A 26824-nucleotide genomic window follows, 5' to 3' on the forward strand; every position below is an offset into this window, starting at 1 on the left:
TGCCCTACCAGATGATGACTTCTTTCCACACATTCCTCAATACTCCAATAACCTTCGCTGCCTCACCTACCCGCACACTTGTTTTTATGGTTCTGTTTTTGCTTCCATGTCCACTCTCGGGTATCTAAAACACATCACTTTCTCCAGATTTTCTCCATTCAAACTTACATTCCCACTAGCCTGTCCCTTTGCCCTGCTTTACCTAGTATCCAAGCCTTTCACATTTACTCTCAACTTCCCTCTTTTAAACACCTGCAAACTCAGACTGCAATTTCTTGCTTGAATCTGCTGTGTCATCAGCAAAGAATGACATTCTTTAAAGCAATCACCTGATCCACGCATCCTCTCTCACTTCTGAAACCACATTCTTCCTCTCCTCTCTGATGTTCTCTGCATGCCTTCAACCCCTCAGTCACTACTGTCCTATACAGCTTACCAGATACACTCAATAAGCTTTGAACCCTGTAGTTCAAACAGCTACCTTTGACTCACTTGCCTTTATACAATGGCACTATACAGTGGTATTGCACCAATCCTCAGGCACCTCACCATGGTCCATACATACAATGAAAATCCTAACGAAACAATTGACAAAACAGTCTCCCCCATACTTAAAATAAATTCAGTGGCAGTGCCACATTTCATCTTTTACAAGGCTTTCACCACCACTTCTGTCTTCACCAAACCACTTCCCTTCATTCTTTTACTTTGCATACCTCCTGACCCAAACCACTATCATCAAACATTCAAAAATCCTTCAAAATACTCCCTCCATCTCATCTCTTCATTGCCTTTTACCACTTCCTCATTTTCTCCCTTAACCTGTTTCTATTTGTTTTCTTTTGTTTTTCTCACTATCAACAGAGGAAAGGTACTAGTGAACAGAGAGGAAAATCGAACATAACCTCTTATTCTCTGTGAAGTTTACTAATACTTGTCACCCCAACTCTCATTTGACCTCTTTTTCAACTTACTTTCTGCCCCAGATCTCAGGAAACCAGTCATGTCCACTGATCAGGAACCTTGGTTATAGTGTTCTGATGTTGTGTGTACATGAGCAGCAAGTCCTCAGTGTCTTCACTGTGACAGTAGCATCATGGGTATGGTCTTGGGATATGTTGAAAGTATTTGTAGTGTTATAGGGGTGGGTGATGTTCAGAGTTATGTTACTGCATTTGATCCTGTAAATGTCACTCTTAATATTCAAGCCAAAGTTTATATTAATTAATTCCAATGGACAATTTCTCTTTCCAGATGTTCTGAACCGCCACCTCTCTTTAATGAGGACTGTTACATTGTGAGGATTGAAGGCAAATCCTACCCACAATGTTGTCCACAACTCTTCTGCAATGGCAAGCCAGTTTCTTTCTTCCTTCCTTGAGAAGAAAACTTTTAATCTTGGGGAGATTTAGTTAAATAATACAGTAATTGATTTTTATTTGCACACTGTGTACTTGTTAAATCCATTCCCTGTTGTACATTTCTGAATGGTTATCTCCTTTATTTTTGTACTTCAGAGCTCTTTTTTTAACTTTCTGTATGAAACAATATCATCATTCCAGCCCCTTATTTTTCTTACATAAGTCTCATTATCATAACACAGTAACTCACACTAAAAATAACAATGTGTACATTTTAAATATACACTGTTCCTTTCTAAAATTACCTCTATACCTGAAAAATTCCTAAAAGTCTGTCTCAATGCTAAGTGTTTCTTGTTTCTTTTACATCCCTTTCTTTAAATATCTATAGCTGTGAAGCTTTTTTTTCTTAACTTCCAATAAAATCACAAATTAGGAGACAAAAAATTATGAATAAATGGAAAATATGTTTCCATTGAGTGGATTTTCCTATCAACAATCTATAATGTGAATGATTCTCTGATGCTGAGTTTGATAGCTACATTATTTTTGTCTATCTCGATATGTATAAGACTGGAAGGTAACTAGCCTGAAAGGGAAACCTACAGCTTGTTACGATTTGTTAACTCAAAGTTTCGTCAATATGGCAGCTATTGGGTCATTCATCTGATTCCCATCTATTCAAAATTTATTACAGGTGCATCAATAAAAAGTCTGGAATGATTGGGACCTGACATTGCCAAATTCTCTTTTTTTTTCCCCAAAATGTATTTACAAAAACACTTAAAATATATAACTTACTGTGCATCCATTCCATTTTCTAAGGCTGTCAGTCGCAAAATTTGCAAAAGTTAATGGGAATAATATGAGTAAGGACTAGAATCACAAACTTAAACTAAAAATCTTGAAAAGCTTTATCAGATTTCTGATGTCCAGATTTTAAATACTGTATCTGTACATAGATATGTATAAAATCTACTTATTTCAAAGTTGAAGAAAACTTCTTTACTGTATATTACCAGCTGGTACTGTACGATTTCTTTTGTAGGTATCCTACACATAGTGATCAAGAAACAACTGAGAACTCTGTATATTCATTTATTTCCTTTATATCTCACAAGAGACAAGACATTTGTCTCTGACAGGTGCTTTCATTGTTGCAAATTTTATTAAACAAATTAACATTAGCATTCATTATGGGCCATATATACAGTGAGAGTGCATGTGGTCTTAGATTTATGCTTAACGCATGAAGAATGTTTTCAAGATATTTTTTTCACTGGTGGTTACAACTTGACAGTGACTCCCTTAATGACCCTGGTAATTGATAGGCCTATAGCCCAAATAACCAACCAACCACCATCATCAGTAGTTAATCCGTATATTTTGTTCCACAGACTTGTGTAAAAGAGACTGGATATATGTATTGATGCTTGCTGCTTATATAACTGTTGAAATAAGAGTATGTAAGTCTTTCCGTATTGACTATATTGTATAATGTGACTGTGTTATTGTCCATTTAAAAAAAATATATCTTTTTCATATCTTTTATACATTTAATTAATGAAATCCTTCCAGTTTCTTTTAAAACCAGTGTGCATTCCTTAGCAAACACAGTTTAATAGTGTGGCACTAAAACTGTAATTACCACTTGTATGCCTAATATGTGCCATATGATACAGACTTGATGTTTCAAATGAGTCTGCTTATTATATGAATTCTACTGCATCAAAAAAAAATTACAATTTGGAAGCTTATATATTTTTCTTTATTTTCTTATTATACTTTGTCACTGTCTCCCGTGTTAGCGAGGTAGTGCAAGGAAACAGACGAAAGAATGGCCCAACCAACCCACATACACTTCCACACACGCACATATACATACACAGACATATACATATCTACATATACATAATTCATACTTGCTGCCATTATTCATTCCCGTTGCCACCCTGTCACACATGAAATAACAACCACCTCCCCCTTGTGCGCAAGGTAGCGCTAGGAAAAGATAACAAAGGCCACATTCATTCACACTCACTCTCTAGCTGTCATGTATAATGCACCGAGACAACAGCTCCCTTACCACATCTAGGCCCCACAAAACTTTCCATGGTTTACCCCAGAAGCTTCACATGCCCTGCTTCAATCCATTGACAGTATGTCGACCTCAGGCCCCACAAAACTTTCCATGGTTTACCCCAGATGCTTCACATGCCCTGCTTCAATCCATTGACAGTATGTCAACCTCAGTATACCATATCGTTCCAATTCACTCTATTCCTTGCATGCCTTTCACCCTCCAGCATGTTCAGGCCCCGATCGCTCAAAATCTTTTTCACTCCATCCTTCCACCTCCAATTTGGTCTCCCACTTCTCATCGTTCCCTCCACCTCTGACACATATATCCTTTTTGTCAATCTTTCCTCACTCATTCTCTCTATGTGACCAAACCATTTCAAAACACCCTCTTCTGCTTTCTCAACCACACACTTTTTATTACCACACATCTCTCTTACCCCTTCATTACTTAATCAAACCACCTCACACCACATATTGTCCTCAAACATCTCATCACCAACACATCCACCTCCTCCAAACAACCCTATGTATAGCCTATGCCTCGCAACCATGTAACATTGTTGGAATCCCTATTCCTTCAAACATACCCATTTTTGCTTTCCAAGATAAAGTTCTCGCCTTCCACACATTTTTCAACACTCCCAGAACTTTCACCCCCTCCTCCACCCTGTGACACTTTAGCTTCCATGGTTCCATCTACTCCCAGATATCTAAAACACTTCAATTCCTCCAGTTTTTCTCCATTCCAACTTACCTCCCAATAGACTTGTCCCTCTACCCTACTGAACCTAATAACCTTGCTCTTATTCACATTTACTCTCAGCTTTCTTCTTTCACACACTTTACCAAACTCAGTCACCAGCTCCTGCAGTTTCTCACCCGAATCAGCCATCAGCGTTGTATTATCAGTGAACAACAACTGACTCACTTCCCAAGCCCTCTCATCCACAACAGACTGCATACTTGCCCCTCTTTCCATATCTCTCACATTCACCTCCCTAACAACCCCATCTATAAACAAATTAAACAACCATGGAGACATCATGCACCTGTACTGTAAACTGGCATTCACTGAGAACCAATCACTTTCCTTTCTTCCTACTTGTACACATGCTTTACATCCTTGATAAAAACTTTTCACTGCTTCTAGCAACTTGCCTCCCACACCTTATATTCTTAATACCTTCCACAGAGCAACTCTATCATATGCCTTCTCTAGATCCATAAATGCTACATACAAATCCATCTATTTTTCTAAGTATTTCCCACATACATTCTTCAAAGCAAACACCTGATCCACACATCCTCTACCACTCCTGAAACCACACTGCTCTTCCCCAATCTGATGCTCTGTACGTGCCTTCACCCTCTCAATCAATGCCCTACCTTATAATTTCCCAGGAATACTCAACGAACTTATACCTCTGTAATTTGAGCACTCACCTTTATCCTCTTTGCCTTTGTACAATGGCACTATGCATGCATTCCGCCAATCCTCAGGCACTTCACCATGAGCCATACATACACTGAATATCCTCACTAACCAGTCAACAACACAGTCACTCCCCTTGTTTTAATAAATTCCACTGCAATACCATCCAAACCCACCACCTTGCTGGCTTTCATCTTCTGCAAAGCTTTCACTACTTCTTCTATATTTACCAAATCATTCTCCCTTGCCCTCTCACTTCGCACACCACCTCGACCAAAACACCCTATATCTGTCACTATCATCTAACACATTCAACGAACCTTCAAAATAATCACTCTATCTCCTTCTCACGTCACCACTACTTGTTATTACCTCCCAATTAAGTCCCTTCACCGATGTTCCCATTTGTTCTCTTGTCTTATGCACTTTATTTACCTCCTTCCAAAACTTCTTTTTAGTCTCTATCACCCCAACTCTCATTTGCCCTCTTTTTCACCTCTTGCACCTTTCTCTTGACCTCCTGCCTTTTTCTTTTATACAGCTCCCAGTCATTTGCATTATTTCCCTGAAAAATTGTCCAAATGCCTCTCTCTTCTCTTTTACTAATAATCTTACTTCTTCATCCCACCACTCACTACCCTTTCTAATCTGTCCACCTCCCATGCTTCTCATGCCACAAGCATCTTTTGTGCAAGCCATCACTGCTTCCCTAAATACATCCCATTCCTCCCCCACTCCCCTTACATCCTTTGCTCTCACCTTTTTCCATTCTGCACTCAGTCTCTCCTGGTACTTCCTCACACAAGTCTCCTTCCCAAGATCACTTACTCTCATCACTCTCTTCATCCCAACATTCTCTCTTCTTTTCTGAAAATCTCTACAATTCTTCACCTTCACCTCCACAAGATAATGATCAGACATCCCTCCAGTTGCATGTCTCATCACATTAACATCCAAAAGTCTCTCTTTCATGCGCCTATCAATTAACACGTAATCCAATAACTCTCTCTGGCCATCTCTCCTACTTGCATACGTATACTTATGTATATCTCTCTTTTTAAAACAGGTATTCCCAGTCACCAGTCCTTTTTCAGCACACAAATCTACAAGCTCTTCACCATTTCCATTTACAACACTAAACACTGCATGTACACCAACCATTGCCTCAACTACCATATTACTCACCTTTGCATTCAAATCACCAATCACTATAACCCGGTCTCGTGCATCAAAACTACGAACACACTCATTCAGCTGTTCCAAAAACACTTTCCTCTCATGATCTTTCTTCTCATGCCCAGGTGCATAGGCACCAATAATCACCCATCTCTCTCTATCCACTTTCAGTTTTACCCATATCAATCTAGAGTTTACTTTCTTACACTATCACATACTCCCACCACTCCTGTTTCAGTAGTGCTACTCCTTCCCTTGCTCTTATTCTCTCTCACCAACCCATGACTTTACTCCCAAAACATTCCCCTTTACCCTTGAGCTTCGTTTCACTCGGAGCCAAAACATCCAGGTTCCTTTCCTCAAACATACTATCTATCTCTCCATTTTTCTCATCTTGGTTACATCCACACACATTTAGACACCCCAATCTGAGCCTTAGAGGAGGATGAGTACTCCCCATGTGACTCCTTCCTCTGTTTCCCCTTTTAGAAAGTTAACATGCAAGGAGGGGAGGGTTTCTAGCCCCTCTGCTGCTGTCCCCTTTAATCGCCTTCTACAACACGTGGGGAATGCGTGGGAATTTCTCTTAACAAAATTTACCAGCAAAAGAAAAAATACAAAAACTGAGACTCCAAAATTATTTTTTTCCTATGGTACTTTAACAGAATGTCTTGTCATATGACAATCATATCAATACTGATACGGCAGAAATGTACTCAGCCTTGCATTCAAATGACACTTAAAGCAGCACAAGTACAGAGGCTCAGTAAAGTATCATATGAAAAAAAAGAGTAACATGTTCATATTCAAATCATAATAAAAATTAGATGTTACCTATGTTATATAAATGTAAATATATACAGATATCAATGTAGAATGTAGGATAGTATATAAACTGTAAACTACTATAAATAGATATATTGGCTCACTGATCAACAAAAATAAATGTAATTCATGTAAATTTTGATGTATTCTTGAACATAATTCAAATTCCCCTTAATGCTATCATTCACAGCTGTGAAGTCATTACAAATACAAAGAAAAAAAAAAATTATTATCTAACACTCCAGACTTTTGTCAGGTAAAATGTATTTAATTTGGCTTCATACTGTAAAAAATGTTTCCAGATATGTCCGCCATTTACTTAGCATCCTATTTAAGTATATAAAAGATTTTTTTTTTTTACCCATATCTGACGTCTTTTCTTTCATGTTACCATCAAACTACTACATGCCAGTGAACTCTCTCTGGCAACCATACATGCCTTTCCAAAGTAAGAAAGGCCACACTGGTGATACAACTTTTCATTTGTGTCTAGACTAGTTTAGTGTTGTTACTCCTCTTTCATGAACTGAAAAAGCAACTGGGACAAACCGTAATATAGTTTGACTATTGTTACATCCCCTTCCATGTGATTTTTCTGGAGATAATCTTATCACCTTATCAACCTATGAACCCTCTCATCATTATACTTCATAACTTACTCTTTGTAAATGATGAAAAACATAGTCTGGTTTGATTTTATCCTTTATCTTCTTCATTACCTTTCATTTGTCAAAGTTAAATTTTGCTCGACACAAATCTGACAATTCCTGAAATAACAAACGATGATCCAATTTCAGTGCCCTGTGGTGACACTATCAATTACTTTAGTTGAGTCTGAAATGGCATTCAGGTTTACATCCTTTAACTCTGAATTAAGTGATGTCTGCTGTATGTTAGAAAGTTCTTATGCCTGCCTAGCCTTCAATCTTCTCTATCAATCTCTTGAAGGGACTGTTGTCATAGTCCAAAATACACTCTCCACCCACTTAGAAAGATAGCTGATCATACCATACCATACAAAGCCAAATTAGTTTTGCTATTCTGTTTGAACTTGATCATACTATTGTTCATCAGTCCTTCCTATTTAAGTTTTCAAAAAATGCCATTGCAGTGTATGGGAAAAGGCAGTACCAAATAATTGATATGGTAGTATAAATCATCAATTAACAAGTACAGTTACTTGATCAATTAGTAGTAGTAGTTGTTAAGCAGCCAACAAACAGGGAGGTATTATTACCAGTACTACCCACCTGTGTATCAGGAGGGTCAATGACAGGTTCTTTAGAAACCAGAACTTCGCTGGTTGTCAAGTTACACTCCTTTGACTCTCTTTTTTTTCTTACTGACTTGCCCACACATAGACTACTTGCATTCTGTCCACAAAAACATACAATCTCTCCATGTCATACATAACACTTTACTCACAAATCTCATTCTTCATAACTAGATTTTCCTGCGGTGAGCACTATGCGCTAGCAGTGCCTTTTGGAAAAATGGTAGGAGCAGTAGAAAGAAAAATTTTGGCAGGAGCATTTATGTAGAAGCATTACGTAAAAGTAGTGGGTAGGAATAACAGGCAGGAGCATTGGTAGTAGTAGTTAGTAGGAATATTAGGTAGAAGCCTCTGCAAACACTGCACTATAGCTGATCTCAGCCAGTGGCCTGTTAAGGGTGAGGTACTAAAGGTTAAGAAGTGGCACTGGAGTTCACTAGTTATGGAGAATCTATTGCCATTGCAACCCCTTTGGAGTTCCAGTTGGAAGCAGGCATCAGAGATATACACAGATAAATAGATATATAGAATAAAGCATCAATTGTTTTTCCATGACATAAACATCCATGAAGCATGTTATAAATGTGTAGATTACATTTTAACATACGATTGCTGTGTTTAAGACCTCTAATCTTTTGACCTTAAAATCTATAAAGAAAAAAAGGTCTCATCTCCCCTATGTAGTCAACTCTTGAAATTTCCGAGTCACAGTAATGCTTACATCAGTTACACAAGGGACTGTATTTACCTACGTCTCATTATCAGACTCACAAAAATGACTTGAGCACCTAGTCACTGATTATATATAATAAAACATCTTTGAAATGTGAGAATTATTTCATACAGTAAAATAATACCTGAAAATTCACTGATCAACAGAGTTTATCTTTTAACATAGCCTACAAGGTGTTCCAAACAAATTCAACTAGGTGATTTCAATTATGACATTACAAAATGACCATAATGTCAGGTTTTATTGATGTTTAACAAATCCTAAACTTCACAGCAACTGGGTGAAATAGCCCTGTGGCAACTTCCTCCCCTGGTTCTCATAGTCATTGATGTTCTGGCACAACATGAAAAGGTATTTGTGGCATTTCCCTCCATGTGGTCTCATGCACTGTTCTGGCACCACTGGGAGAGTAGTTAATGGAATAAAAAGCGGGATTTTGTTATTGTCCATGAAACCTAGGGTGTTATATTCACTGGTTTATAATATCTTATTGCATTAATTGTGGTTACTATCATTTTCTGAGTGAAAATCGCTTTCAGGCACTTTTGCAGCAATAACCTGCTAAGTATGTGGAGTATTTACACCTAAGGCATGAAGATATATCAATAGGCTAGTAAAAATAGCCTACCATTTGTATTTTACTTTGAATTGGGAGACGAAAATAAATGGTGGAGACTGTATATTTTGTGTTTTTTGTATTAGGCACTTTACACAACTGCTCAGAGGCAAAGGTAAAATGAATTTTGCAATGTTCACGGTTTGGAGGGAGAAAAGAGATCAAACGACAAACTGTTACTTTTGTAAGATGATTTTTGGATTTTCAAACATGACAAAATGCAATAAACAATGAACAAAAATTCCACCTGCCAAAAAACCAGTGCCTCATTCAGATGATATTCCAGTTCCAGTGACCAACAGGGAGGAGATGGTAGGAAGAATTGGCAAAAAACACTGATGACACATATGAGCTGCATGACCAAGCTAGTGGGTTGGCAACGGGAATGGATGAAGGCAGCAAGTATGAATGTTTTTTTTTTTTTTTTTTTTTTTTTTTTTTATACTTTGTCGCTGTCTCCCGCGTTTGCGAGGTAGCGCAAGGAAACAGACGAAAGAAATGGCCCCCCCCCCCATACACATGTACATACACACGTCCACACACGCAAATATACATACCTACACAGCTTTCCATGGTTTACCCCAGACGCTTCACATGCCTTGCTTCAATCCACTGACAGCACGTCAACCCCTGTATACCACATGACTCCAATTCACTCTATTTCTTGCCCTCCTTTCACCCTCCTGCATGTTCAGGCCCCGATCACACAAAATCTTTTTCACTCCATCTTTCCACCTCCAATTTGGTCTCCCTCTTCTCCTCGTTCCCTCCACCTCCGACACATATATCCTCTTGGTCAATCTCTCCTCACTCATTCTCTCCATGTGCCCAAACCATTTCAAAACACCCTCTTCTGCTCTCTCAACCACGCTCTTTTTATTTCCACACATCTCTCTTACTCTTACGTTACTTACTCGATCAAACCACCTCACACCACACATTGTCCTCAAACATCTCATTTCCAGCACATCCATCCTCCTGCGCACATCTCTATCCATAGCCCACGCCTCGCAACCATACAACATTGTTGGAACCACTATTCCCTCAAACATACCCATTTTTGCTTTCCGAGATAATGTTCTCGACTTCCACACATTTTTCAAGGCTCCCAAAATTTTCGCCCCCTCCCCCACCCTATGATCCACTTCCGCTTCCATGGTTCCATCCGCTGACAGATCCACTCCCAGATATCTAAAACACTTCACTTCCTCCAGTTTTTCTCCATTCAAACTCACCTCCCAATTGACTTGACCCTCACCCCTACTGTACCTAATAACCTTGCTCTTATTCACATTTACTCTCAACTTTCTTCTTCCACACACTTTACCAAACTCAGTCACCAGCTTCTGCAGTTTCTCACATGAATCAGCCACCAGCGCTGTATCATCAGCGAACAACAACTGACTCACTTCCCAAGCTCTCTCATCCCCAACAGACTTCGTACTTGCCCCTCTTTCCAGGACTCTTGCATTTACCTCCCTTACAACCCCATCCATAAACAAATTAAACAACCATGGAGACATCACACACCCCTGGCGCAAACCTACATTCACTGAGAACCAATCACTTTCCTCTCTTCCTACACGTACACATGCCTTACATCCTCGATAAAAACTTTTCACTGCTTCTAACAACTTGCCTCCCACACCATATATTCTTAATACCTTCCACAGAGCATCTCTATCAACTCTATCATATGCCTTCTCCAGATCCATAAATGCTACATACAAATCCATTTGCTTTTCTAAGTATTTCTCACATACATTCTTCAAAGCAAACACCTGATCCACACATCCTCTACCACTTCTGAAACCACACTGCTCTTCCCCAATCTGATGCTCTGTACATGCCTTCACCCTCTCAATCAATACCCTCCCATATAATTTACCAGGAATACTCAACAAACTTATACCTCTGTAATTTGAGCACTCACTCTTATCCCCTTTGCCTTTGTACAATGGCACTATGCACGCATTCCGCCAATCCTCAGGCACCTCACCATGAGTCATACATACATTAAATAACCTTACCAACCAGTCAACAATACAGTCACCCCCTTTCTTAATAAATTTATATATATGTATATGTCTGTATATGTATGTATACACTGAAATGTATAGGTTTGTATATGTGCGTGTGTGGGCATTTATGTATATACATGTGTATGTGGGTGGGTTGGGCCATTCTTTCATCTGTTTCCTTGCGCTATCTCGCTAACGCGGAAGACGGCGATTAAGTATAAGAAAAAGTGTGTGAAAGAAGAAAGTTAAGAGTAAATGTGAATAAGAGCAAGGTTATTAGGTACAGTAGGGTTGAGGGTCAAGTCAATTGGGAGGTAAGTTTGAATGGAGAAAAACTGGAGGAAGTAAAGTGTTTTAGATATCTGGGAGTGGATCTAGCAGCGGATGGAACCATGGAAGCGGAAGTGGATCATAGGGTGGGGGAGGGGGCGAAAATCCTGGGAGCCTTGAAGAATGTGTGGAAGTTGAGAACATTATCTCGGAAAGCAAAAATGGGTATGTTTGAAGGAATAGTGGTTCCACCAATGTTGTATGGTTGCGAGGCGTGGGCTATGGATAGAGTTGTGCGCAGGAGGATGGATGTGCTGGAAATGAGATGTTTGAGGACAATGTGTGGTGTGAGGTGGTTTGATCGAGTAAGTAACGTAAGGGTAAGAGAGATGTGTGGAAATAAAAAGAGCGTGGTTGAGAGAGCAGAAGAGGGTGTTTTGAAATGGTTTGGGCACATGGAGAGAATGAGTGAGGAAAGATTGACCAAGAGGATATATGTGTCGGAGGTGGAGGGAACGAGGAGAAGTGGGAGACCAAATTGGAGGTGGAAAGATGGAGTGAAAAAGATTTTGTGTGATCGGGGCCTGAACATGCAGGAGGGTGAAAGGAGGGCAAGGAATAGAGTGAATTGTATCGATGTGGTATACCGGGGTTGACGTGCTGTCAGTGGATTGAATCAGGGCATGTGAAGCGTCTGGGGTAAACCATGGAAAGCTGTGTAGGTATGAATATTTGCATGTGTGGACGTATGTATATACATGTGTATGGGGGTGGGTTGGGCCATTTCTTTCGTCTGTTTCCTTGCGCTACCTCGCAAACACGGGTGACAGCGACAAAGCAAAAAAATAAGAAGAAAATAAAAAATTTATTTATATTTAATTTGCTTTGTCGCTGTCTCCCGCGTTTGCGAGGTAGCGCAAGGAAACAGACGAAAGAAATGGCCCAACCCACCCCCATACACAATGTATATACATACACGTCCACACACACAAATATACATACCTATACATCTCAATGTACACATATATACACACACACAGACACACACATATATACCCATGCACACAATTCACACTGTCTGCCTTTATTCATTCCCATCGCCACCTTGCCACACATGGAATACCATCCCCCTTCCCCCTCATGTGTGCGAGGTAGCACTAGGAAAAGACAACAAAGGCCCCATTCGTTCACACTCAGTCTCTAGCTGTCATGCAATAATGCCCAAAATCACAGCTCCCTTTCCACATCCAGGCCCCACACAGCTTTCCATGGTATACCCCAGACGCTTCACATGCCCTGATTCAATCCACTGACAGCACGTCAACCCCGGTATACCACATCGATCCAATTCATTCTATTCCTTGCCCTCCTTTCACCCTCCTGCATGTTCAGGCCCCGATCACACAAAATCTTTTTCACTCCATCTTTCCACCTCCAATTTGGTCTCCCACTTCTCCTCGTTCCCTCCACCTCCGACACATATATCCTCTTAGTCAATCTTTCCTCACTCATTCTCTCCATGTGCCCAAACCATTTCAAAACACCCTCTTCTGCTCTCTCAACCACGCTCTTTTTATTTCCACACATCTCTCTTACCCTTACATTACTTACTCGATCAAACCACCTCACTCCACACATTGTCCTCAAACATCTCATTTCCAGCACATCCACCCTCCTGCGCACAACTCTATCCATAGCCCACGCCTCACAACCATACAACATTGTTGGAACCACTATTCCTTCAAACATACCCATTTTTGCTTTCCGAGATAATGTTCTCGACTTCCACACATTCTTCAAGGCTCCCAGGATTTTCACCCCCTCCCGCACCCTATGATTCACTTCCGCTTCCATGGTTCCATCCGCTGCCAGATCCACTTTACTTCCTCCAGTTTTTCTCCATTCAAACTTACCTCCCAATTGACTTGACCCTCAACCCTACTGTACCTAATAACCTTGCTCTTATTCACATTTAAATATATATATATATTTAAAGATGAAAAATGGAATGTGCTTCAACATGGTAATTCACTTTCCCAAATCCCTACAGTATCTTAATCACTGCCACCCAACATACTTGCAGTATGGAAGTTTCCAGTACCAATGGGCCAGCTTAAGGAGATTACACCAATACTAATTTCTATTCCAGTACCACACTAATTTGATTCAACCTTATTTGTGCAAAGAAAACTCCCTTGTAAAAATCTCTTAACACTGTTCTCCTAACATAAAAGTCATTACTATCAGCCTCCATGCAATATACATTCAAAGTCAAACATATTCAAAAACAAGTAATATAATGAGAAAACAAACTTCAATGACAATACTTTACTTTATAAATGTTACTGCTTTACATCACTTAAGCATTATATTCCTAAAAATCATCTCCCGAGTCACACTGATGTCAAAGAATGATTTCTTCAATCTTCCCATACATTTGAACCATTTATCTTGAAATATACAAACAAGTAAGATGAATAAATATAAATAGCTTGATAAGTACTGTACTATAAAAGAACACAAACCAGTGCTCACTTTCTTAATTGCTAAATTCTCTTAAACAACTTAAATTCTGAAAACATTCTAATTTTTACTAGCGTTTGGAAAACATCAAAATACAAAGAGAATGTTTCATACATACACTTCTTTCATCATAATTGTTCTAAAATGTTTTAACTCCTAATCAATTCAAGTCACTGGGTAAAAAGAAAATATGATTACTTCAAAACACACCTAGGTTTTTGTCCAAAATTAATCAAGCACTTGTTTATATCACAAACATTTTACCAGTTATAGTTTTGAAATCAACTAAATCAATCTGTTCATTTTCCTTCTATCATTTATTAATGCAATTAGTTGGAGGCTATGGCAGCTACAAATCTTCATATTACATCTTGTGGTAAGATACCACAACCAAAATTAATAGAGTAACATTCAAAGGAATGGCATTTCAAAATCACAACCAAGCATATTTTTTTGTCATTAACTGACACTACGTGGCTGAAACTGAAAAAGAAACCAGTGGTGCAATCCCATGTATTGTCTTGTAGCAAGGTACTATATTTCAGAGAAAAAATAATATTCAAATATCAATTTCATCACTACAATTAGGTAGTTAAAAATCAATCTCAAGGAAAATCTTATAGCAACAGAATCATGCAATAAGTAAATTACTGCCAAGAAATAAAGTTTTGAATTCAACCACCTGCAAAAGGCTTTAGTTCCATGTACATAGTCCTATGCAAAATCTTGCTGTAAACTAACTTGCCCTAAATTTCAAAGAAATACTTATTGGTTTTCTAATGCTTACAACTCATAAATTAATTCTGACTGATGCAAGCTGTAAGCAGTTGGAACAGAAACAAAACCCACAGGAATAGTTTGGTGCAACCAGGGCTGAAATTATCTTGAGCAATCTATGTCCATTTTGAACATGCAACAAGTTTTCATTTAACTACATAACTCAAAATATTTTCGAAGTTCATATTCAAATTAAATCCTGAAAACGAATAAACTCATCAGCACATGCAGGACCTACTTCAATGCAGCACTCTTCTATAAGATGAATCATAACTAATCTCAACTTCCAAGTAATTCATGGCTCCTGCCTGGATGTATTCAGAATCATATGTGAGCTGTTGATAAACTACATACACTGTAGAGAAATGTATAAGTGATTCATGATATCTAAAAAAAGGAAAAACAAAAGGTTTTCAGCACCACTTAGAACAACTGCACGAACCAGTTGTAAGGAATCTTGCTTACTTATGTATCTTCCAAGGTTCACTTGGGATACATGTGCTTTCTTGATCTTTGTTATGTTAACATCATGAAAATGATTTCATAGGTCAATCAAAACAGCTGCCAAGGCTTTTACTGTGGCTTTCAAATAATGCTACATTCCTGAAACAATAAGATGCTGCTCCATAGCACACATACTGAAAGATTGTGAAAAAATCCTAAACAATATAATATTCAGCATCAAATAAATACAGCTTTTACATATACAGATATACCCCACTTTACATCACTCCAACAAAACCCACAAAATACAGTCTGTGCCAAAAGTTTAGGTAAGAGAGGGCTGTTGCCTCAACTTATTGCAGAAATCTTGTCATGTCTCTTACTGAGACAGTGGCAAGTATAATATGTTAAGCTGTGCATCAAAAGCACTATTCATACATTTAGCAATAATGTGATAATGGGTCATAACCATCAGTCTGTGTCTAGCAACCACGAGGCTACTGTCCGTTTTGTCTGTTTCCACATGATGGGTATTTTTTTCATATTTGTCAGTAATTACCTAGCTCTTGTGCCATCATTATGCCCATAACAGTTACAACAAAAGACATTGCAGCAGTGATAGTTTTATATAAAGGAAAGCATAACTTAAAATATACTGCTGAGCAAGCAGGTATCTGCCAGGAAAGCGTCCAAAGGTTGATGTAGTAGTTTACTGAATCAAGAGATTCCATATTACAGCTCCTCATCCCAAGTCTGGAAGACCAAAATTAACATCTGGGACTTTTATGAATCAAGCAAAAGAATGCAAATTTACCTGGCCATGACTACTTGAAGCAAAATTGGGGTAGTTTTCCCAAAAACTACACAAGAATCTTGCTGAAAGCATTCCCAACAGGTAAGAAGACTGCATCAAGGGGAAAGGGAATGCAACAGAGTATTTACTATATTGGTAAGTGTTAATTGTACTTTTCTAGGCCACTAAATAAATTTCTATATTTTCAGCTCATGATCTAACTTTTAGTGCAAACTGTACATAAGAAGAAAATGAGGAAATCTATTCAATCAACTTGGATTTGTTAAGAGAAAACCTCAAGATGAAGATTCAGGAAGTCATGACCCTTCATAAGCATGACTCCACCATGCCTGCCCTTTCACCTATACTACAGGTTGAAGTTTAAAATCATTTAGTACTCTCATAAATCTTACAAGCTTCTTTACCATTTCATTCCCATCCCAATGTAAATATTATAACCAGAAATGTCCCCAAGGAATGCAGAAGTATCCCTATGTTCCACAGGAACCTACAGAGCTTCATTTTGTTCACTATAAGTCTTTCCTCCTTAAGTCAGAACTTCCAAAAACACATCGAGGATGTACAGTGAGGTATATCTGCACAAAAAGACAATTTTGTATGCAGCAATGTATATAAAAGACAAAATTAAAAGTGAACATATTCTTTTCTAGATGTGAAAATAGCTTAATACTTACTCAGTATACAGAATGATAAGTAACAGTATGCTTGAAAAAGATACTTGTTATATCATTAAATTTCAACTAAAAGATATTCTTAGGCTGATGCCTTTCCACCTTTTTTAGCAAACCATTCATCTGACTTATCCTTCTCTATGCCTTCATTCAGTAGCTCATTGCCCTTTGGGTCCACTTGAGACAGTTCATGGAATCCTTCTTCTCCCACAAAACAAATTTCATGGCCATCCTGTTGAAGAAGAATTTATATACTTTACTGGAATTACATTTTTTCCTACTACAAAATCAATATCCAACACATCATCACAACAAATAATCTAAATCATAAATCCATTCCTCCTTTCTGCTAGCAGGGTCAAGACAGAATACCCTATATAACAATCCTTCAAATGATGGGTGATGGGTGATTTAAAAGTGAGAGCAATTAATGTGGCAGGTGAGGGTATAAATGGGCAACACAGTGCACTTAGTAAGGTAGACAGGAACAATGAGATAAGTTCTGAAAAAGGATAAGTGACTGAGAATACCTGGTTTAAAAAGAGGGAAATGCCTCTCCATATTTCAGTTAAGGCACAGCCTTGATGTGGACTTTTGTCCAATGTAAAAGAAAAAGTTTGCTTAAATCTTATAAAAATTGATAGATACACCTTGTGGAAAATCTTACGAATATAACGTGAGGGAAGAAAGCTGCTAGTAGCAGGTGAAGGCGAGTCTGCAACAGGGATGTGTGATGTGACCACGACTGTTGAATTTGCTGATGAATCGGGTGGTAGGGGAGGTAAATACAAGGGTCTTGGAGAGAAGGACAAGTTCAGTCTGTCAGACATGATGGGGGCCTGGAAAGGAAGTCTGTTGTTCTTTGCTTATTACACGGCATTGGTGGCAGAATCAGGTGCAATACTGCAGATGCTGTCTGAGTTTGGAAATGTGTATGAAAGAAAGTTGAGAGTAAATATGAATAAAAGCAAGGTTATTAGGCTTCTATCTATGTCTCTGATGCCTGTTCCTTTCAGGAACTCCCTCAATAGGGTAGCCACGGCAATAGAGTCTCCATAACTGGTGAACTCCAATGCTGCTTCTTTGCCTTTAGGGCCTCACCATTAAAAGGCCACTGGCAGAAGGAGAGTCTACATAATACTTCTAATCTATTGCTTCTACCATTTTGCCCAAAGGCAGGGCTTGCACACAGCACTCACATGGGAAAATCTAGAGTTACTAAGAAAGAGCTGTATGAGTTAAGTGTTGTCAAGTGTTATGTGTGACAGGGAGAGATATACTGTATGTTTGTGGAGAGATTGGCAGTAGTCCACGTGTAGGTGAGGCAAAAACAAAAGACAGCGACTTGGGTCAGAGAAGTGCAACTTGACAGCCAATTAAGTGCTGATACCCAGGCGGGTAGTACTGGTAATATAACTCCCTGATCGTTGCCTGCCTACCATTTACTACCAACCATTAGGCTTAGCAGTGCAAAGAGACAGATTAGATGGGGGGTGAGTTTAAATGCTAAGCAACAGATAAGCTGGAATGTAACTGTAAATAAAGGAAGTTTTGGAAGAGGTGAAGTGTTTCAGATATCTGGGAGTGGACATGGGAGCAAATAGAAATGTGAAGGCAGAAGTGTCCTAGAATGGGTGGGGAGAAAGGTTCTTGCAGCACTGAGGAATGTGTGGAAAGAGAAGTCATTGTCCGAGAGGGTGAAAATAGGTACGTTTGAAGATACAGTAGTCCCTGTCTGTCTACCTATCTATCTATATCTCTGATGTCTGTTCCCTACTGGACTCCCTAAAGAGGGTGGCCTCGACAGTAGAATCTCCATAACCAATGAGTTCCAGTGCCACTTCTTAGCCTTTAGTGCCTCACACTTAACAGGTCACTGGTAAAAGGCAACTTCAACCCAAAGTTCCTGCACAATTTTCACACCTATTGCTCTGACTAACATTTCTACCTAATGCTCATGCCTAAATGTTCCTACCTACTACTTTTATCTACTGCTCCTACCATTTTGCCAAAAGGTACGACTGGTGTATAGTATTCACTGCAGGAAAATCTAGTTATGAAGAATGAGCAGAGTGAATTAAGTGCTGTCAAGTGTTATGTATGACAAGAAAAGGAGTGACCATTAGGTTGTGGTCAGAATGCCAGTAGTCCACATGTGAGTGAGGCAGAAAGAAAAGACAGCAACCTGGGCTAGAGGAGTGCAACTTGACAACCACTGGAGTGCTGGCTCACTAAGCAGCAGCCACTAACCCTCCCAATACCCAGACAAGTAGGACTGTTAATATACTTCCTTGGTCGTTGGCTGCCTATCAACTACTACCTAGGTATAATACTCCCAACAGTGTTGTATGGATGCAAGACATGGGCTATAAATGAATATGTGCAGAGGATGTTCAGGAAACAAAATGTATGAGGTCAATATGTGGTGCAAGATTGTTTGATGAGCAAATAATAAAGGGGTAAGAGAGAGGTTTGGTAACAGGTGTAAGGTTGAGAAAGCTGAAGAGGTTGTGCTGAAATGGTATGGACATATGGAGTGGAGTGAGGAGAGGTTGATAAAGAAGATATAGGTGTCATAAGTTAAGGATAAAATATGAAGAGACTAAATTGGAGAGGGAAAGGAGTGAAAAAGATTTTGAGTGCTCAGGAGTATAAAAGATTTTCATAGACCAAAGTGATATGGAGCAATGTAGTATACAATGGCAACGTGCTATCAGTGGACTAAACCAAGGTATATGAAGCATCTGGAGGAACCACAGAGAGGTCTGTGGGGCCTAGGTGTGGACAGGGGCTCTAGTTTCAAAGCATTAAACATGACAGCTACAAAATGGGCAAGAATGAATAAGGCTTTTCCACGTCTGTTCCTGGCACTACATTGCTAATACAGGATACAGTGCACAAATATGACAAAGTAAAAATGTATAAATCCTTCTGATCTTAATCATCCAATTTTCTACCCAAAATAATAAAAACTAACAGAGAATCAACATTTTCAATGCCACCCTATGACATTATCAACAACTCTCTTATGACAATATCCAGACTCTGCACATTTCTCTCCCCACTTAGACCTTCAATCTTAACTCTGCAGGCAAGTCTTCAGTTGCAGACTTGCATACAACTGTGTGCTCTACAAAGAATTCTTTTTAACTCTCCATGTTTCTCTCCTTTCCCTCAAAACAGTGACATCTCACACTTCAGAATAATAATAACAAAAAAATAACTTTCACCCACACACACACGCATATTCTTATGAACAGAATACTTACAGGATCTGCCAAGATCACAACTTGCACAGTGGCTTTGCCAGGTGTATCAAGAGAAATGTATGGTGTGATGATTGTCTGGTTGGCCTCTTTCATCTTTTTCTCAATACCTGGCAAATCAGCACCTGGAGCAGCAAAAGCAATACGGCCAAAAGCCTTTGCATGATTCACTGGTTCACCTGAAAATAAAGTTAGGAAGTTGACTTCTTTCTCAGTGTATTAAGTGATAAGCCAGACATATGAATAAAACAAAAACAGCTGCACAAGTCTGAAAAATTCTAACTGTTACAAATACAATGGATGGTACAGTACTGCAATTGAATTTCTTAGGAAAGGTGACTGTGTTGTTGATTAGTTAGGATATCTAATGTGTGTATAGATCAAAGTGAGGTGCCTCAGGATTAGCAGAATGTCTGTACAGCATCACTGTAGAAAGGCAAAGGGAACAAAGGTGGGTGTTCAAAATAGAGAGGTATGTTTGTTAAGTGTAACTGTTACGGTGTATGGATGGATGGTGATTCAAGAGGATGGTAAAATGCACAAAGCTTCAGACTGAGGAAGAACAATGTGGCCTCAGGAGTTGTAAAGGATGTGTGGCTCAGGTGCTTGATTTAAAAAAAATAGGAGTGGTAGATGATGCATGGATCAAGTGTCTGCTTTCAAAAATCAGTGAAATACTTATGAGAAACAAAAGAACTTGTATGCAGCATTTATAGCTCTGGAGATAGCACATAAGAGGACTGACAAAGATGCTCTGTAGAGCATTAATATATGGTATGGAATGAAAGATATTGGATGCTGTGACCTAGTGTTTATCAAAAGAGTTAGGCAAATGTGCAAATAGGCAGAGAGGAAGGAGAGTGGTTCAAGGTGAAGGTGGGTCTGTGGAAGTCGTTATTTCACTATGGGTGTTTAATCCCAAGGCTGCCTCCACAGCTCATTACCTTTTCAACCACCTTTTACGATACACAAGGAACTGAGAAGACAAATTCTTTCTAACCCTTGGGGAGGTCATGTTTATTCATGGTAAATCAAAAAGTAATAATAATCACTTTTGCACTCAAGAAAACTATTCATTGGTGCTTATGCTATAAAAGAGACATACCCTATGAAGGTTACATTAAATACATGACTCACCAATATCCTGCAGCACCAGCTTTGCCTGAGTGTCACCAAACCCAAAGGTAGCTGCTTTATCTGTCTTCTTGTACATGGTCAGCCCAGCTAAATCTCTCCAATAATTTACTGATCTCTCTAAGTTACTGCTCGCCAAGACTACTTGCTGTACTGGATCTGCAAGAAAAATACCCAGCATCAGCATATACTATATATATTATAATTTACAAAAATCAAACAAGCCAATCAAATTTTTGTAAAGAAAATTTGCGAAGGAAAAAGGAAAACAAACATTTAATAATAAAGGCTCACACATTTAATGATAAAGGCAAAATTAAAATATTGACATGTTCGGGTGATGATATGAACACAGGTTATCTACACAAGTCTACCAGTTCACAAAGATTACACATGCCAATATTAAAAAATCACTAAATTCTTACATAAACACAGCATAGTCTCACTTATTCACAAAGCGTAGTATCCAACCTACTGTAATATGTTGAGTTCTGTAAAACAGCAACTGCAGTCATCTATTTCTCCCAATCAACCATTGTAAATCAATAGCATGTAAAGAACTCTTATCATGATCTTAACCCCTTAACGCCTCCAAAATGGATATCTATGTGAACCTGGTAATGTCTCTTGACAGAAATTTACGTGAGTTTCACACCTCAATTTCATGGCTGTACACTGAACCTGGGTGGTAGCTGAGGCGGCAGTGTGTGATAATTTCTTCAAACAGTCAGTCATAAGCCAACTACAATGATGGGATCCTCAAGCCTCAAATGGTAAGAAAGAGAAAGGAATGGTTTAATAAAAGATATGAAACTGCAAAGGAGCTTCAAGACATGCAGTAGCTAAAATATAAATGGCACTCTAGCCGGCTAACATTGGCAAGGTATAACAGAGCACAGAAAAAGTACATAAGGATAAAAAAATGAGGAATAAAGATACTTTGAAAAGAACAATGTAGACAAGGCAGCTGAAAATCCGTAAAAGAGCAGCTACGAAGGATAAGGGATTCGGAGGAAATTACTGTAAAAGATGATGGAAGGATATGAGAGGAACTGAATAGCAAGTGCAACAGTGTTTTCACAGTTGAAGACACTATAGCCCTAACATCAGTGAAATGGAATGGAGAGGAGGTTTAAGAAATCATTCAGATATCTAGAAAAGATATTAACAATATTTAAAGGACTTGACCCATGCAAGGCTCATGGACCTGATGAAATTTCATCATATATGCTACAGAGGCGTGCAGATATGCTTGGTAGACCACTTGAATTACTGTTCAAAATGTCATTGGAAAAAGGCATAGTACCAAGGGAATAGAAAAGGGCAAATGTTATACCTATCTATAAGAAAGGAGACCAGGAACAGCAACTGCACTAGCGTCTGGTCTCACTAATGACTGTGATGTGAAAGAGTGAGCGCAGTAGGTAGCCAGTATAAGGTATGCGGCCACAGCCCTTAGAGGTATATTACCAGGTACTGCCCACCTGAGTACAGGGAGGGCTAACAACAATTGCATAGTCAGCCAGCACTTCAGTGAATGTCAAGTTGCCCCTCGACCTAAATAGCTGTCTTTTCTTTCTGCCTCACCTACATATGAACTGCTTGCATTCTGTCTACAAACAAACAATATCTTCTTGTCACATATAACTCTTGACAACACTGAAATCACTCAACTCATTCTTTTTAACTAGATTTCATGCATGGAGTTCTATGCATTAGCCCTGCTTTAGGGCAAAATTGTACGAGCAATAGATAGAAGCAAGAGGTAGGAACATTAGAAAGGAGCATTAGGTAGAAGTAGTAGGAAGGAACATTGGGTAGAAGCAGTAGATTTGACAATATGGCAGGAACATTAGGTAGCCATATTAAGTAAAAGTATGTAAGAACCTCTGTAAACCCTGCACTAGAGTTACCCCTCTTACCAGTAGCTTGTTAAGGGTGAGGCACTAAAAGCTATGCAGTGGCACTAGGGTTCACCAGCTATGGAGACTTTTGCCATCGCCATCCCTTTAAGGGAGTTCCGGAAGGGAACAAGCATTAGAGATACAGACTGATATACAGATAGTGAGTTTTGTCCTGGACAAAAAGAGAGGCTGGGTGGACTGTTTGTATCTTAGCTACCACAAGGCATTTGATACTATACCACATAGGAGGCTAATCATGGAGCTGAATCACCAAGCAGGAATTAGGGAAAAATTCCTTTATTGGACAGAAGATCATCTTGGTGAGAGGGAACAAAGAATGCATGTCAAAATAGCCTTTTCCAAATGGGTTGAGGTGACCACTGGAGTGCCACTGGGTTCAGTTATAGGACAATTACTCTTCTTGATCTATAATAATGGCCTGCTTGAAATATGTCTGAATATGATGCAAAAGTCATGAAAAGTGAGGAGGATTGCATCAGCTTACAAGGGGACTTAAGACTCCAAAGTTAGTCCGAAACATGGTTAATGATATTCAACCTTAACAAATGTAAGTAATGAAATTGGTTGGGACAAAGTTGAAAAACAGCCTCAACATGAAATATTACCCACCAGGAAGTAATCTTCAAGATTGTGTGTATCAGAGGGGCCTGGCATTAGACATCATCCCTAACCTGTTGCAAGATTCCCACATTATGAGAATCACTAAGGAGAAAAACTGTCTGTTGGCATATATCATTACAACTTTCAAGTAAATATAAATGAAAAAAAAATACCTAGCAAGCTATTCATACAGTACATAAGGCCAAAACTAAAATATGTATCTCAAAGAACTGATAGGTGATACAGTGAGACTACTGTTTGCTGGTCCTGTGAAATAATAGTGATCAAGGATGGAGCAGAAGTTATGAAAAGTTGCCCCCAGTATATAAGGTCTCCACAAGTTTAAAGACTAAAGACTACCACTACACAAAAACCCATTTTCCAAAATATGAAAAACTTCCAGCAGCAGCAACAAAATCTAAATTCCCGTTATGTATCACAGTATAAACAATATGCTTAATCATTATACATTTCCAATGTAATCTGTGGGAAAAATGGACATGGATGGTCCAATATTCAACACCTACTAGTCTGCATCAATACATAACATGTACCAGCTTTCAATGCATCATCATTTTAAAATGACGAACACTTTATACTATCAATTTCCTAATTAGTCTACAGGTTGAACCTCTTTCATCTAGCAACACTGGGACCTGGCCATTACTAAACCACAGAAAATGCTGGAACACAGAAACTTACCCTTATGGGAACCCCTATATAAACATATTTCCAACCCCTAATCTAGCCAGCTCATTCCACATAAATATTGTTGTTTTATCAAACACAGAACAAAGCTTACTATACAAATCAATACAATCATTAAATCTTTCAAACAAGGTTTTTATTGTTACATCAGTTTACATCAGAAGTTTCCCCAGATGGAGACTCCTCAATAACCTGGGCAAGGGTTTCTGTGGAATACGACACCGACACAGGGAAGATTCATTGGCCTTTTTCTGGGGCTAAGTTTTCCACTGCCACTAACTGTGGAAGTTCATCTACAAACTTTGTCACATCTTTGTAACAAGTAGTAGAACTTGCAAAACTCATAGCTGACAAGCACCTCAGTTGAGAGCAGGTGTATAATGCAGACGAAATTGCATTATTCTGGTGAAGCACACCTAGGAAAACACTAACAACAAAATATGAAGAAGACCCCACAGGATTCAAACAATCTGAGGACAGACTTACCATCTTAGGGTGCTCAAACATTTGATATTTGTTTAATTCAAATTTCAAGCAGTCCATGGTATACTTTAGACACATGGAGATGTATAAGTAGTTGGTTAGAGGTGTGTTGATGAATTATCATTACATGACCACAGTTGGTCTGGCAACTAAGAGTGCTGGAAAATCAGTGGTGTACCTGTATAAGAAAGTAACATGACTGTCAATTAGCTTGGCCACAGTATAAACAGATTTTGGAACCTTAGCACCACTAACAGTGCCACCCTGGTGACAGATCCTTAAACTAATGGCAGCAGATTCAAAACGTGCCATACCATGGGAGTTGATGCACCACAGAGCACCGCATTAGAGAGATACAACTTATACTAATATCAATTTCACTCACCTCTGTCTTGAGGCTGGGGCTTGTTGGCAATGAAGAACTTGTAACCACCTGGAGCTTCCAATACACTGTGTTCACCCTCTTGTTTGACTGGCCAGCTATTTGCCTTTGCTCTGTCTATAGCTTCTGAAGACTCAATATACATACCCAAAAAGTCATTACCTATGGAAAAGAAACTTTCATTAGCATTAAATATATCACAATCTTTAATAATTACCACTTTCCATTCAACCCTAGATAAAATTTGAGGGATACCTTCATTCCAACAACACTCAACTTGAACAATCAACTATAATCCAAGAAAAAATTAATAGAGTTTTGTGTAGATGTCTGGATATACCAGAATCCACTTATAGTGATCAACGTAAACATGAAGAAATGAAAGTTACAATATGCAGAAGACTGGCTGGTCTTGATCATCTACAGCAGCACTATGATGAAAGGGCTCTATGCAACGTCCTTTCCAGGTAATTTCATTTGTGATACTTTATTCAAAATGAAGCTTGACTAAGTACTCCAAACATACACTCAAACTCTATTCCGTCCTCTAAATGAACAATTATCCTACATCTAACTTTTATCACTTTTCCTTCCTTTTACGTCTGTGCTTGTCCTTAGGTCAGTTTTTGTACTTTCTCATGCTTCTACTCTTTCTTTGCCTATGTTCATTTTCTCATTCACATGTATTTACACTGCTAGCTCCAATTCCTTGCGAACAGGATCTATAATAATCAACATCCAAATCAACATGAAGAATTCTTTGAACCATCTTAAAAGCATTACTATCACACCCTGGAAACATGGTAGGAAATAGAGGTAAGAAGTACCAAAACTATTCTGAGTACAGCTTGCTTGTGCCAAGCCATTCTGCTTGTGCAAAGAAACAGCACACACATCATATAATTATCTTTCATATAATTATCTTCCATGGAAAAACAACACATCAGTCCTTTCATTTTTCGTATTCGCACTTACATAGCCCACATTCAATGAAGTTATGTCCCAAAAGGCAGAAAATTTTGAGTACTCCCTGAGTCAATGCTGAATATGTGAAGATCTGTAGGGTATGTCCAAGTAATCTCGACAAAAAGCTTTATTCTAACGAGAGCAGAGCCATCAATTTTGTCATGCAATACGTATGATGGTTCTAGGCACAGCTTCAACATTCCAAAGTCTGGGTGGTAGCTACATCCCAATTAAGCTCTTTTTGTCCACTGAATGACATACATTACCAAACATCATATTTTCAACATATCTAAAGGAAGCATAATGTAAATACTGTTTAATCTAACACTAACCAAAAATCAT

General features: G+C 38.7%; 2 protein-coding genes across 5 annotated transcripts in view; one reads left to right on the plus strand and one right to left on the minus strand.

The window, feature by feature from the left end:
* The window catches only part of LOC139751113 (U-scoloptoxin(16)-Cw1a-like), a 178734-nt gene extending 175822 nt beyond the window's left edge, over positions 1–2912 (plus strand). For all 3 annotated transcript variants that reach the window (XM_071666218.1, XM_071666229.1, XM_071666222.1), the window contains one exon: positions 1255–2912. In XM_071666218.1, coding sequence (XP_071522319.1) covers positions 1255–1381 — 127 coding nt within the window. In that variant the 3' untranslated portion in view covers positions 1382–2912. The remainder of the gene's footprint in view (positions 1–1254) is intronic.
* An 11190-nt stretch (positions 2913–14102) lies between these two features.
* LOC139751137 (glyoxalase domain-containing protein 4-like) overlaps positions 14103–26824 on the minus strand; it is a 48747-nt gene continuing 36025 nt past the window's right edge. For both annotated transcript variants that reach the window (XM_071666236.1, XM_071666244.1), the window contains exons 4-7: positions 25520–25678; positions 21422–21577; positions 20288–20463; positions 14103–17250 (exon numbers count right to left, since the gene is read on the minus strand). In XM_071666236.1, coding sequence (XP_071522337.1) covers positions 17101–17250; positions 20288–20463; positions 21422–21577; positions 25520–25678 — 641 coding nt within the window. In that variant the 3' untranslated portion in view covers positions 14103–17100. The remainder of the gene's footprint in view (positions 17251–20287; positions 20464–21421; positions 21578–25519; positions 25679–26824) is intronic.

The sequence above is a fragment of the Panulirus ornatus genome, chromosome 1 (assembly GCF_036320965.1).
Source record: "Panulirus ornatus isolate Po-2019 chromosome 1, ASM3632096v1, whole genome shotgun sequence".
Classification (NCBI taxonomy): Eukaryota; Metazoa; Arthropoda; class Malacostraca; order Decapoda; family Palinuridae; genus Panulirus; species Panulirus ornatus.